At 37.5% G+C, this 13,545-nt stretch overlaps 1 protein-coding gene across 2 annotated transcripts in view; it reads right to left on the reverse strand.

The window, feature by feature from the left end:
- Window positions 1-11,183, reverse strand: part of WDR35 (WD repeat domain 35) — a 42,224-nt gene extending 31,041 nt beyond the window's left edge. The window contains exons 1-9 of one of the 2 annotated variants that reach the window (XM_074153185.1): window positions 11,071-11,183; window positions 10,242-10,359; window positions 9,357-9,428; window positions 7,125-7,217; window positions 5,902-6,030; window positions 5,555-5,688; window positions 3,931-4,096; window positions 3,689-3,834; window positions 1,496-1,621 (exon numbers count right to left, since the gene is read on the reverse strand). In XM_074153185.1, the coding sequence (XP_074009286.1) occupies window positions 1,496-1,621; window positions 3,689-3,834; window positions 3,931-4,096; window positions 5,555-5,688; window positions 5,902-6,030; window positions 7,125-7,217; window positions 9,357-9,428; window positions 10,242-10,359; window positions 11,071-11,094 (1,008 nt within the window). In that variant the 5' untranslated portion in view covers window positions 11,095-11,183. The remainder of the gene's footprint in view (window positions 1-1,495; window positions 1,622-3,688; window positions 3,835-3,930; window positions 4,097-5,554; window positions 5,689-5,901; window positions 6,031-7,124; window positions 7,218-9,356; window positions 9,429-10,241; window positions 10,360-11,070) is intronic. The other variant, XM_074153184.1, reaches the window with a different exon arrangement.
- Between the last annotated feature and the right edge of the window lie 2,362 nt (window positions 11,184-13,545).

Below are 13,545 nucleotides of genomic sequence, written 5' to 3' on the forward strand. Positions count from 1 at the left end.
TTTAGCACCCTATTCCTCTTATTATGGTAATACTTGAAAAATACAGGGAACTGGATTATTCAGTAGATTGGTGATGTGATACTAACACTTCTTCTCCAGGTCATTAATTCCAATCAGGCCCAAGTTAATGACAGCTTTGAAACACTACAATTTAATGACTGTCACCTTTTAGAATATCTATTTCCTAAAAGGGAGTTACTGGTATTATCAGAAAGAACATAGCGGTAGTAATGTGTATTATTTATTGAAGGACAACATATACCATTCACCATAAAAATACTTAACATGGAAACTGATGATACTACCAACAGGTTAAAAGTTTAATTGTTGCAGAAATAAATTAATTTGAGCACATCTTTTTTCACTTTAAATATGGAAAAGGAAAAAAAAAAAAAAAAAAGAGCGCTAAACTAAGGTTTCAAAATATTTTTCATTTGCAAACGCTGCCAGATCTTGAAATAAACTCATCAGTATCTATGAGGCCATGTGTAAAAAAAAGCAATAGGCCTGTGTTCCAGCTGTTACACATTTCCCAGAATAAACATTAGGTAGCATTTCCTGCAAGACTAATTTCCAGCTCAAATTTCCGAAGTCTTTTCCAGCACATTTACAACAAACTATTTGAGATTGCTTCCTAACAGATTTGTGTTTGTAACTCCCTGTACCAATTATTTTTCACAACCAAGTGGAACAATACATTTCAGTATAGCTGCAGTATGTTCCTCCCATTACACACAAGCTCGCTCTCTCTAATCACAGTGGTTACACGCTGATGATTAAAGAGCATATCCTGTGCTGAGAAAAAAAATATACAATACTGTATACTGGACAGTAATCACTATTTTTGTTAAACTGTACATTTAAATGAAATATAGTCCTAACTTTAAAAAAAATCAAGCAAACAAAAAAGCCCCTCGTATGGTAGACAAGATAAAAACATTATTTTAGGATTAGCTGAATACAATACACACTTGTAAAAAGTATATTGGGAATTGAAATATAAGTAGGAAGTACACCTATCAGGTTACATTCATTTCTACTGTTCATGTTGCTACACAGCTCTCCTGGTTCAAACTAATAATTCACCACCAAAAAATGACAGTAAAAGCAAGGTTCAAACAATTCCCATTGTATCACTTACCCACTCAGTTTAACCAAACAGCAAGGAAAACACTGGAGCCGTACTTACATGACAGCCTCAATTACTACCAAATTTAGACTCATGCTCAATTCTGTTAATATTAACAAAGCATACATTTCCTTATTATGAAAATAAAATCACAAATTCATTATAAAAACAATGGCTAAGTCATTATATCAGCAAGACAGACACTCAGATTCCACTAAAACTTCAAGTCAGTAGTGCTGATCAAACAGTAATCATAAGTTAAGCATTGATTTCTATACTAGAGAAAGCTGCTTTTTCAACTCATTCAGATAGAGAATAAATAACAGAAAACTTATTAATACATTTAAGTGTCACATTACTACATACCTTGTAATCTGGACGAATATTTGCAAAATATATGTAAGAATCGACAGCTAGTGCAATTTTCAGTCCACTTCCCTCCCAAGACAAGGCAGATATCTGTTTGCCAGGAACTTTCAGTGTGCGCAAATGCTTGTTTAAAACAAAGAAAGGAAAATATTCTGAATTTATCATTGGAAAACCACTCTAAAGTACATAAACAACAGTTTTGATAGTTGATGAAAACCAAACATAGATCTTCTTTACAGTACTTCATAATGACTCCCAAACTACGATACACATGCAAACAAAGCAGGAGATATTTAACATGCATTGCCATGAAGTGTTCTGCCTCAATTCTTTTTTGTCAGAGAAAAAGGAAAAACAGGACTTGGTGGTAGTTCAAACTTACAAAAATAAATAATAGATGGAGAATGACAGTATAAACTACTGTCACTAGTGACTTTAGTCACTACTAAAGTGAACACAACAATAGTACTGATACCTGGCATGCCTCAGAAGCTGGAAGCGTATGTCAGTTGATGTACAACATCCTTAACTACAGCTGATAGTTTAAACAAATAAAAACATATAGCTGTTCGATGTCAAGAGCATACAATGAATCAGCTGCAGAGGTACATAACCTGCAGTGGGGCAAGGGACTTTTTCCTCCTCCCTACTCCCTTTCAGACAAGCCTAAGAAAGACAGCTAGATGTCCATTTACAATTGAGGAGCAAGGAAATACATTTCCATCTTTCTTTTATAACTTCATTTTGCTGTAGAATTTGAAGGAATGAAGCAAACAATTGAAAAAAAAAGTTTTTTTTCAAAAACTGTAACTTCAGTCCCACAAAGCACTTGTTTGTGGGAAGCTTCTTGTTTGCAAATAATATAGATTTATGCATAAAGGATACATTAATCTACTGTTATTGTAAGATTCTGCATAATCTTAGGCTTTAAAAAAGTTTTTACTGAGCAGAACACTTATGCATATATCTAACTTTCCTTTTGAGGGCATAGCTTTGTGCCTAAATGAACTGTTATCAATGAATTTACACAGTTTAGTACCTATTTCATGCCTTTGATCAGATGTAAATACCAAGTCCAAATATTGGTTACACATTATTCACAGAAGATATCATCTTCCAAAAAGTTAAGTTGGTACCTGAATATCAGAACTAGTACAAAACAATTCTAAAAGCTAAAGAATTTACTTCTAAATACTAGAGACAGGATCTAGAACACCTGTGCTGAAGGACATTAGCAACCAGAGATGTAACATTATCACCAAAACCTTTGGTTCTGTTTAATACTTTCAACTAAGGAAACCCCTGCAGATGATGCTGGATCTGAAACCCCTTTCCCAGCACAGCTCACAGCTCCATCCTTACCACAGTCACCCTCACGGCTGACGAGCACTTCTTCTGTGCAAGGGACAAACTTCCTCACACTCTGATACCTAACACTAACTTACTAATTTCCAGATATATTACTAGAAGGGAAAGTGAAATTACCTGAAATTACCTTGCAAGGCAGGGGTAGCGTCATGAACAAAAACACATAGGGAAGTTGTCTCTCAAATATTGAACATCTAACATTTTATAAACAAGACAGGTAGTTCAAAACACATTTACAAAATAACATCTCCAACAGACAAATGAAGATTAGAAACAGTTGGCCTTTTCTGAGGTTTCTAAGCCATTGTTTTTACTGTTACCAGATGCCACTTACTTAGTTTTACTGATTCCATAAAAATAGAGGGGAGTATTCACTGTCTTATTTTGCACTCCTGATCTAGAGACACCTGGGTCTCTTACACAGCCAGGGGAGAAAGACAAGTACTTCCAGATCTGATACACAGATTGCTGCCTAAGCGTTCCAACCCCCTTATTGACTGTAGTCTGAACTCACCTATCTGAGTTAGGTGTTCTAAGTTAGATGCTATACTTATCCCATCATTTAGTATTTTATGAGATGCACTTGGATTTTCACGCTGGCCACTAACTTGATGTTCTAAAAGGGTACCTGGTCCTGTGTCATCTTTCCAGATCCAGGTGGATATTCTAGACACTTTAGAGCACGTTAAACACACTCAACACCTACATTTTGGCATGCAAATTCCACCAGTAATGACCAATTAGACAAAACATACTAAGATTAGAAAAAAAAAAACAAAACCAAAAACATTTAAGTCACATAAGTATATTAAATATTTTTACCTCACCAAATGGAGTATAGAACTGCACAATGTTTACATCTTTATCTTGAGAAGTTGCTTTTAGGGAGCCTGCCACCGCCAATACGCTTCCACAGTGGTTCCACTGAATACATACAATATTCATACCAGTGTCAATCAAAACAGGATCTAGTTTTTAAGAAATAAACATTAAGAATATAAACACAACTAGACTTTTTGGGTCAAGAGTAGCTCAGTAATCAGCACCCCACATTTTGTACCTACTGTGGTCATTCTCATCTCTCATTATCTGGCATCTTCCATTGTCATAACAGACAGCAAGACAAGGACAATCTGGTTCAATGTAGCCTTCTGTGCCGTGGTACCAATGTATTCCAGCAATACTGAATGCTCCAGTCAAGTTCACCAAACAACTCAGTTTCATTTTCACCTAGACAAGAATGGTTAATTATTTGAAGTCATCTACAACATGCTATTTAGAAGAATAATTTACATTTCTACTGATAGCTTGCAAAAGACCAGATGTCCATGCAAAATTTTTTTTCCTGTCCCAAGAAAAGTTTTCACATTCTTAAAATGTTAAGAGTTTGAAAAATCTCCTTATCCAAAGCCAGATCAGGCATACGAAAACTATGTATTTTAACTACAAAGAAGTACTTTAATGTTGGCATTTTCACTCTTTGAAAAGTAACTTAAAAACAAAGAAAACAAACAAACAAAAAACCCACCATATACACATTCACACACACACAAGGAACCCCACTGGAACTTTGCAAAAATAAAAATAATTTCAAACCATTCCTGGCCACAGCATTTTTTTTTTAAAGAAACCTTTTGTCAGCTTTTTCTTAATAAGAGTCTCTTGAATAATATATATTAAAAAAAATAATAACCGGACAAAATAAGTGTCCAAATTAGAACACCAATTAAGGTGTTTACTTTTGTAATAATTAGCCCTGTACATCTGGTAACACAGGTAAGGGCTTTTTCTGAAAAATAAGAGTCCACCTGGATCACTTTGAGGAGGGCTACCAGGTAACTTATGAAGGAAGGGAAAGGGGGATCGCGCAGCCACGTGTAGGGTCAATAAAAGGTTACTGGGGCAGAGACAGGAAGCAGGGGGAGTGACAACAACTTATTTCAAGAATTTCAGTAATTTACAGCACATGTTAGAAACCCTATGACTCACACAGTAGGAAGAAAGAAAGATCCAGTGAGGGGTTAGACAACAGAAAATGGGAAAGGTAACAGGTACTTTCTTAGTGAAGGAAAGGCAAAAAGGAGAAAATTCACCATAATAAGCATCTAAAAGTCAAGAACATGGTTCCAGCTACATTGCACTTCTCAAAGTCAGCATTGCACTTCTGTTTAGCATTTGGTCATAGTCATATTCCAAAATTCCAAATAAGCAGATAAAAATAAATAAGTAAACTGAACTTGTAGGAATGCAGCAATATTATATTTACTTCCCTTCTTTTTTTCCACTTATTACCAGGTTTTCTCTGGAGCATGTAACATTCCTTAAGTAATAAAGAATGACAGGAGCAACAGGAAAATAAACTACTCCTTTATTCTAAAAGCACACTAGTATTTTTAACATGAGCTTCATTTAATTTAATTAGTATCACCATACATATTTTTACATTTCCAATAATTATTGCAAGGCAAAAAGGCATTAGCGAATGTGTTATTCATTTAGCTACCAAGAAAGAAATATTTATATTAAAAAGCTGCAGCTGCATATATCTTGAATAAAAACTTTGTGCACAAGACCTTGTCCAATTCTCAGTACTGAAGTCCACCAACTAAACAAACATGAAATAAATTAAAAGGATGTTTTTAGATGCCTATTGAAGTTAATACCTTTATTATACCACCATGAACTTACAATAAAATTTCCCTGGCTGTCATAAATGTGAATCTCTCCATTTGCCATTCCAAAGAGTAAAACTTGGCTATCAGAGGACCAGGCCACGTGGCACAGGTGGGTACCTTTCAAGTCTTTTCCCCAGATGCGATTACCTGTAACAGAATATTGATTGTACTTAATAAACATACCATAAAATTAAAAATAGGGTGCAAGTTACCAACATAAAAACTGAAACAGCTAAAGAAAGTCAAAGCAACAATTAGAGAGTAACTATTAATTGTATTTATAATTCTATGATTCTATCATTTAGCTAGAGGAACAGAGCCACTATGTACATAATACTGAAAAAAAGGCTTAAATTTTACCATCCACTGATCCAACAATCACAGCTCCATCTTCATATACAATACAAATCTTTTGTCCATCAGCATTCCAGCTCATACTTCGAACAACAGATTTATTTCTGTTGTTAATCATCTCTTCATACCAAGCACCTATTAGTAGTGAATGAAAAACTGAGTTACACGTTTCATAAGTGGATTTCATAATCCTCTAGTGGATTCAAAAATGCTACATGCTAATCACTGAGTTCAGAGTAAAATTACTCTCAATTAAAAAGATATTCAAATAGGTTGACAATGACATTTCTTAGCAATATGAATGCCTGAAGTTGTTAAAAAAAAAAAAAAAAAACCTACAACATAACACAGACACACAAAAAGTTTATAAAAGTTACCCAAGCAATCAAATTAGGTGTTCAATGAAATGGAGAAACCTGAGAATGGTCTGCTTGTAAGTAAACATGAGATAGTAGGTTACATATGACTCCACACTGTAATACACAACAAAAAGCTACAGGAGCAGTAAGTTTTGGAAAGGAAGTAAAAACAAAGTGTTCTGCCTTCTCAGTAAAACTCTAGCCAGACTACGCTACAGTGTCCCCCAAAGTACATAGACAATAATTATCGTGAAACCCAGTGTTCAGATGTGAGCTAGTTATTTCCAAAAAGAACCTGACAAATGAGGAATTGGAGAGGGGAGCCAAAGTCCAGAGGGGCCCTACAGGAAGATATCTGTGCGTACTTAAGTTCAGACTGACAAGAATACACTAGGAAACATAAACGGAGGGAACAATACATATTCCTATCAAAGGCAGTTAAGTAATTTACTGGTTCTTTTCCAAAACTAAGAGATGATTTATGTGACAGTAGCCACCGCATATCAGGCATAAAGACTAATGAAGTGATATTCTTTATTCCTGAAATGAGAAGCTGAGGTTTTATTTGTTTCTATTTTTCATTAAACAAAAATCCCCAGGAAAAAAAGAATACCCTTTCTTTTCTTTCCCCCCCCCCCCACGTGTTGGAAAGTGGTTAATTTGAGCAGTTTTCTGGCTTTCAAATGAATTTAAGTGTACCAAAGAAGTATAAGTATGCATGAAAAGGTCAAGAACAATAAAAGCCAATTACAGCAATACAAAATAAAAAGTCTGAAAATTAATTGTAAAAATTGCTGAAAAAAAAAAAAAGAAACAGGATTTCTCACAGCGTGAAATACTATCCCATTTCAAATCTGTCTTGTAAAATACCTTTATACAGCATCCATACAATGATGAGTCCATTTTGATCACTGGTAGTCAGTTTTTGATACTGTTCATTCCATGTCACCACTTGCACAGAACCTAGAAAATTATACACATTTTTTATTTACACCATTTAAATAAGTTAATAAAACCACCACACCCTTAATCAACCTGGAGCTTTTCAGAAATGCGCACTGCTAACTTTGATTTAGTTTTAGGCATCTTTCACTCATTTCCTCTCAAAGTTCTGTTAAACCACTCATTTTACTTCCATATTCACCCACTTGAGTAACATCCTCTCCAAATTCTGCTAGAGAACATTGCTTCAATACACAAAACCCAAATCACAGTTTTGTGGTTTCTGACCGCCTCTGACATATTAGTCTGGGAAGCTGATAAAACTTCAGTCGTAAGAAGTTTTGTTTTTTACTTACTCTTAGTAGTTGATTCTCAGTAGTGCTGTACTTTTAAAACAAGATCTCCCTCACAATTAACAAAAAGAGCACTCTACACACAATTCCTTCAGACCCTCAAGTCTCATATGGGATCCTACCCATAAATATTTGACTTGACTTGAAACATCTTGGAACTGATTCTAAGAGGCACCTTATTTCCTCAGTTCAACACTGGATATGAATTTGGCCACTTCAAGCATCACACTTTCATGCCCTCACCACTAGTCATCCATTTTCTCTGTATTCTTTCCATTTTTCAGCATTCCAATCATGAGTTTTATCAACAGATGCAATCAAAGACATCCTGAACATTGCATATTTTTGAAGGTAATAGCAATGTAGTTCAAATTTGAAGGCATCCATTCAAAATATTCACTAAATCAATTCCTCACAACTCATTTTTTCAATCATATCTAACAGAGCCCTAGAAGAACCTGATTGTTGGCTTTAACTACAAATTCTCATAAAAAGACCATGCCTTCAAATAATGTAAGGATTTTAGCATTCTCTTCATATCCCACTGTTCATGGATGATGACCATGTAACATTTATCATGAGAGTTTAATTCCTCCCTAATTTCGCTGCCTTCAGTTTTTACTTTCACACACCATCTTTCTCCAGCATGTTTTCTAACCTCTCTAAACTTTGTCTGTATACTATACTGCAGTCTACATACATACACATTCTGTGATTTGTCAATAAAGGGGAAAAGAAGATATATTTAAGAGAGAGATCAGCTTTACTGAACTAACTTCAATTTCTGCAGAAGAAAATGTAAAGCTGCTGTAACATATAAACAAATCTCATAGACACGATCAAAAAATCCCCAGGCTTATTACTAGAAAAAAATGCTTAAGGCAGCTTTTAGTCTCACTTCTCACTTTAGCTAATGGTAGAGAGTTTAAAACTGTATATATACAGTGTAAGAGAAAATTATTCTCTTTTTTTAAAAACAAAACAAAACAAAACACTAGAACATCATTGTTTCTTTAACTCAGCAACTCCAGCATTAATTGCCCATCAATTTAGCTCTTCTCTTCTGTTATAAAGCATTCTTTATCTGTCACTTACCAAGGCAGTGTGTGAAAAAATGTATGGGAGCAAATGTATCATGATCTTTTATGTAAATACCTAAAAATATATTCCAGTCCCATGCAACTGATTAGCACTTCCAGATTAACCATGGTGAAGTCAGAGATAACAAGTACTATACCAATAGCACTGCACAATTAAAAAAAAAAAAAAAAAAAAAAAAAAAAGAGTCCCTCTGTAATATAACACATACAATAACACCATCCACTTAAAGAGAAATCAATACTTCCTTCTCAGGGTAATGACTGGGGACGAAATAATTTGGCAAAAGCAAAACCTGAGGTAATACAAAACACAAGTTAGGTTGTGATGTCAAAGTTAACGGACTTAACCTTGCAAAATCCATAAGCAAAGATTAAATTGTAACAGGCAGAGCAGAGCTTGGTTTGGGGAGCACACATTCTACATCCCACGTACCACATCAGCCAGGAGAATGGAGGCGAGCTACATCACTTTGATTCTCAACCCAGTAATTCACTGACAGATCATGAAAGACTGACTGTGGGTCTTCCATCAGATAACTTGGTAGAAATAGATAGCCAAGCTGTTACATACCTAAGTTGAGTACTGACAATCTTTATTTCAGCCTTATAATAAAATGTTATAGCAAAATTACTCTTATCAATCAACTTCACAAAGTCATGTATTTTTTTATTCTAATCAAAAGTACATTAAATGTAAAGACACTTACCACTATGACCTTCAAGAGTTTGATTCACAGAAAGATTGCTGGGAGCTGCAAGTCCCTTAATTTTTGCTTCATCTAAAAATAACAAAAACAGCTATAAAATCAACTTAATAAAGCATACATGTTACTGTGTCTCTATCAATGCTGCAGCTCTAATCAGTATTTACACAGACAAAATTATTCACCTAAAAGCCTGTAAATTGTAACTGCAGGATGAATTTTCCACTCCTCAAGTTCAATGGGTTTGCTATTCCCAGCCATCACCCAAATTCACACACTCTTTTATGGTCTAGCAGTTTTCCAGGAAAAAAAACAACAAAACCAAACACAACAACAACAAAAAAAACATGGCTATCACACTTCATTACAAGCAGAAAAAAAGTTTAAATGAATTTGAAAATATATTACATTTTACTTTTGTTGGAACGTTATTTATATTTTAAGAAAATACACAGCTTTCTCCCTAAAACAACGAAGATGGTAGACAACATTCAAAATCAAACAAAATCAAGAAACATCTAAGTTCCAAAATAAACTAGAAGCCTATACAAAAAGTACAAGAATGGAATGTATGCTCGGAAAAAAAAAAAAAAGAAATACTGAAGAAAACTTCAGCAGATACAGCAGGTAGACAAATTACATGTGTGCCAGGTAAGACAAGCTGGAGGAAAATAGTGTTCAAAAGAAAGTGACAGAACATTCGACGCTTATGCAAATACATAACTATCTATGTACAGATTTAAAACACATGCAATATTGTCAAGTAACTTGTGGAAGAAGTTATGCTTTCAGAACTCTGAAGTGTGGTGGATTTTGTTCTTAATTAAACAAACAAACAAAAAACAAACAGAAAAAACAAACAAACAAACAAACAAAAGGCTCATTTACCTGTCTGTGTTTCTAATTTCAAAACTTTCAGTAACCCATCCTCTCCACCACAGGCTATGAAACCTTGATCCTTATTCCAGGAAATACATTTTAATCGAACATTACCAGGGATTGCAATCTGAAAAATAAATATTTTGCATCTCTACATAGTTGTGAGAATTATGTTTTATTTTAAAATACTCTATTTGAACACCTCAAAGACAACTATGATAGCACACAAGTTAAACTTATTTCTACCAACAGATCAGTACATGCAAAAAGAGACACAAGACAAATAGAATTGCAAGCACTAGTGAAACTGTGCAACACAACACTTGAGAAAAGGGAAATCTACCATATGTAGTAAAAAATAATATCAGGACATCATCAAAGGTGTGCAGAGAAAGTGCCACGAGCAACAGGTGAGAGGAATAACACAGTGTACAGGGCTTTGCCACGAGCTGGTCTCCAGCAGAAGAGCTACACCCAAAGTCTCCTGGGGGAGCAGTTGTTTAGGAGGCCGTTAAAAAGCAAGGAAACCCCAAGCCCCAAGCCCCAAGCCCAGGCCGAGGGGGAGCTGGCAGGACAGAGCTGAGCAGCGCTCTGGGCAAGGACCAGGCCCACGGCCGTACCACCGGCTCCAGCAGAGCCGCAGCAGCCGCGGGCAGCAGGAGGGAGCCCGGAGGGAGCCCTGAGGGTCCCCTCAGCGCCCCGAGGCCTCCGCGCTCCCAATTCCCGGAGGCTCCTGGATGGAGGGGGCGGTGCGGGGGGAGGGGAGCGGAACCTTCGCCTGCCTGCAGGGATGCCTAACCCCCCGCCTCCCCTACTCTCCTCCGTGCCCCGGGAGCACCTTCTTGCAGAGGTAGATGAACATCCTGGCGGAGCGGGCGAAGGGGTACCGACCCACACTGCTCCCCTCAGGGCGGCGCGGCGGGACCGGCGCGGCCTCCCTGGTAAACGCGTCACCCTGGCAACCGCCGCCGGAAGTTGGCTCTACTTCCGGGAGCGGGAGAAGCAACCCGCCCTGTAGGGCCAGGCGCGAGCGCTGCCCGCCCCCCGAGGCGGCGGTTGAGGCGCGCGGGCTCCCTGAGGTAAATGGCGGCGGTGGCCGAGGTCCCAGGCGGCCGGCGCTGCTCCCGCTCCTTCGGAGGGTGCTGTCGGCACCCACAGCCACGTCTGGTCAGCCAGTCACATACACAGATGAATAACGCCTTGATTCCGTGGGTCGGAGGGGGTTAGCAAGCCCGGTGTCTGCCCTTATAAAGCTCTTGGTCACTGAGGGCTGGGGGAAGGATCAAGCCCTGGGTGTGTGCCCACAGGAGGGGTGCAGGGGCCTTCGGGAGCAGCGGGGCTCTGCGGCACTGACGCCAAGCTCGGTTGGACCTAGCTGCAAAATAAAGCTGTTTTTTTGCTGATTGACAGAAAAGGGGAACATGGGAAATGTACAGAAGACAATCATAGAATCGTCTAGGTTGGAAGAGACCCTTGGGATCATCGAGTCCAACCATCTACCCTACTCTACAAAGTTCTCCCCTACACCATATCCCCCAACACCACATCTAAATGTCTCTTAAACACATCCAGGGATGGTGACTCAACCACCTCCTTGGGCAGCCTATTCCAATGCCCGACCACTCTTTCTGTGAAAAATTCTTTCCTAATGTTCAGTCTAAACCTACCCGGTTGGAGCTTGAAGCCATTCCCTCTCGTTCTGTCATTCTGTCCTGTGTCTTCTGCATCCTGCTCTAAAAACTCACTGCCTTGATGTGGGAAGAAGTGCTGTGTCTCCAAGGGCATCCCCCTTGATTTCGTTGCAGTTAGGCACTCCACGGTGCAATTATCCACAACACAAACACTGAAATACAAGCAATTTGTTCAATGTCGAAGATTATGATGAAGCCAAGTTCTCAAACCTGTGTCTTGTCAGATTTAGCGCATTCGCTCTGCTCAGAGAAGCTAGCTGTAAATGTGGAGAAATAGGGCCAGCCAGAGGTCATCGTCACGTAATTTTATTGAAGCTACATGAACATGCAACAGTGAGGAGCACTGGGCATCCAGCTTTTTGATTGATGCCGACTTCAAAGCACATAGGACGGAACTGTAAAGCAAAGCTGGCTGAACCCCTGTAAGCATCTTAGAGCTGAATAAGATAGCTAAAGATAATTAGAAAATGCCTGTGGTCAGGCAGTTGGACTACATGATTGTTGTAGGTCCCTTCCAACTGAAATATTAGATCTATTATATTCTAATTTTAAGCAGAATAAAAATAATGTAAAAATATTATCCAAAAGATTAAATTTAGTTCTTTTAATAATAGTTCTCTGAAAGTTTTACTGCCCCAATAATTAAAACAGCATAATTACTTACTCCATATCAACAAGTGTATCTTTATTTAAAATAAAGCTGTTCAATCAATAGAACATGCTGGTGTGTCCTATTTTTAAGAAATTGCTTATATCCTTGGAATTTCATCTGGTGCTCACAAAGTGAGACAAGATAATTACTCAGAGGAGTTGAATGCAAATACTATCATTTTTAATGTAAAATGGAGTTACGAATCCTAATGCATGGAACAAAGCCTGCCCAGCTGACAGCTTGCAAGACACATCTGGCCTCCAGGACAATTTTCCACTATCATGTAAAATTATACATCTCATCTGACAACTGGCCTTAGTGTAAATGGGACTGATGTCATCCACTCCCAGTTGCCAAGAAGCTGAAAAGTCTTGCATTATATTTACAACTTGTTTATCCTTACCAATTACGGAGGCCAAGGCATACTTCTGGCCCTATAAATCCTTTTATAATACCCATGTCTAAGCAGAGGACATGAAAGTAAGCAAAGAGAAGTACTGGATATAAAACTCCATGACTTACAGAAAATATATGCATACACAGCACTGTATAGAAGCAAGTGTAGCATAGCTAGGTTGTCCCACGCTAACTTTAATTGAACTATAGCAAATTAATATCATTAATATCACGAAATACCAACCACAGACCAATCCAGCAGTCTTGGAGAGTTTATAGTCTCATTTTTAGCTGTGTTCCATGTTCACCTGTGCTATTTAGCATTATATTCTAACCTAACATTTCTGTCTAGATATATCTGAAGTGTTACTCACACATGCAATGAACATAACTGAACTTCTGCCCACTGATTTTCCTTCCAATTGTTTGTATCTATTATCTGCAGGGTATGAAGCAAGCATGGATGTCATTATAGTATCTCCTTGGCATACCGGCTACTGATAAAATATTTTGTGTAATTATATTGCAAAGCTCTACAAAATATGTTGGATTTTTCAATTATAAAAAAAAAAAG

This window comes from Numenius arquata, chromosome 9 (genome assembly GCF_964106895.1).
Source record: "Numenius arquata chromosome 9, bNumArq3.hap1.1, whole genome shotgun sequence".
Classification (NCBI taxonomy): domain Eukaryota; kingdom Metazoa; phylum Chordata; class Aves; order Charadriiformes; family Scolopacidae; genus Numenius; species Numenius arquata.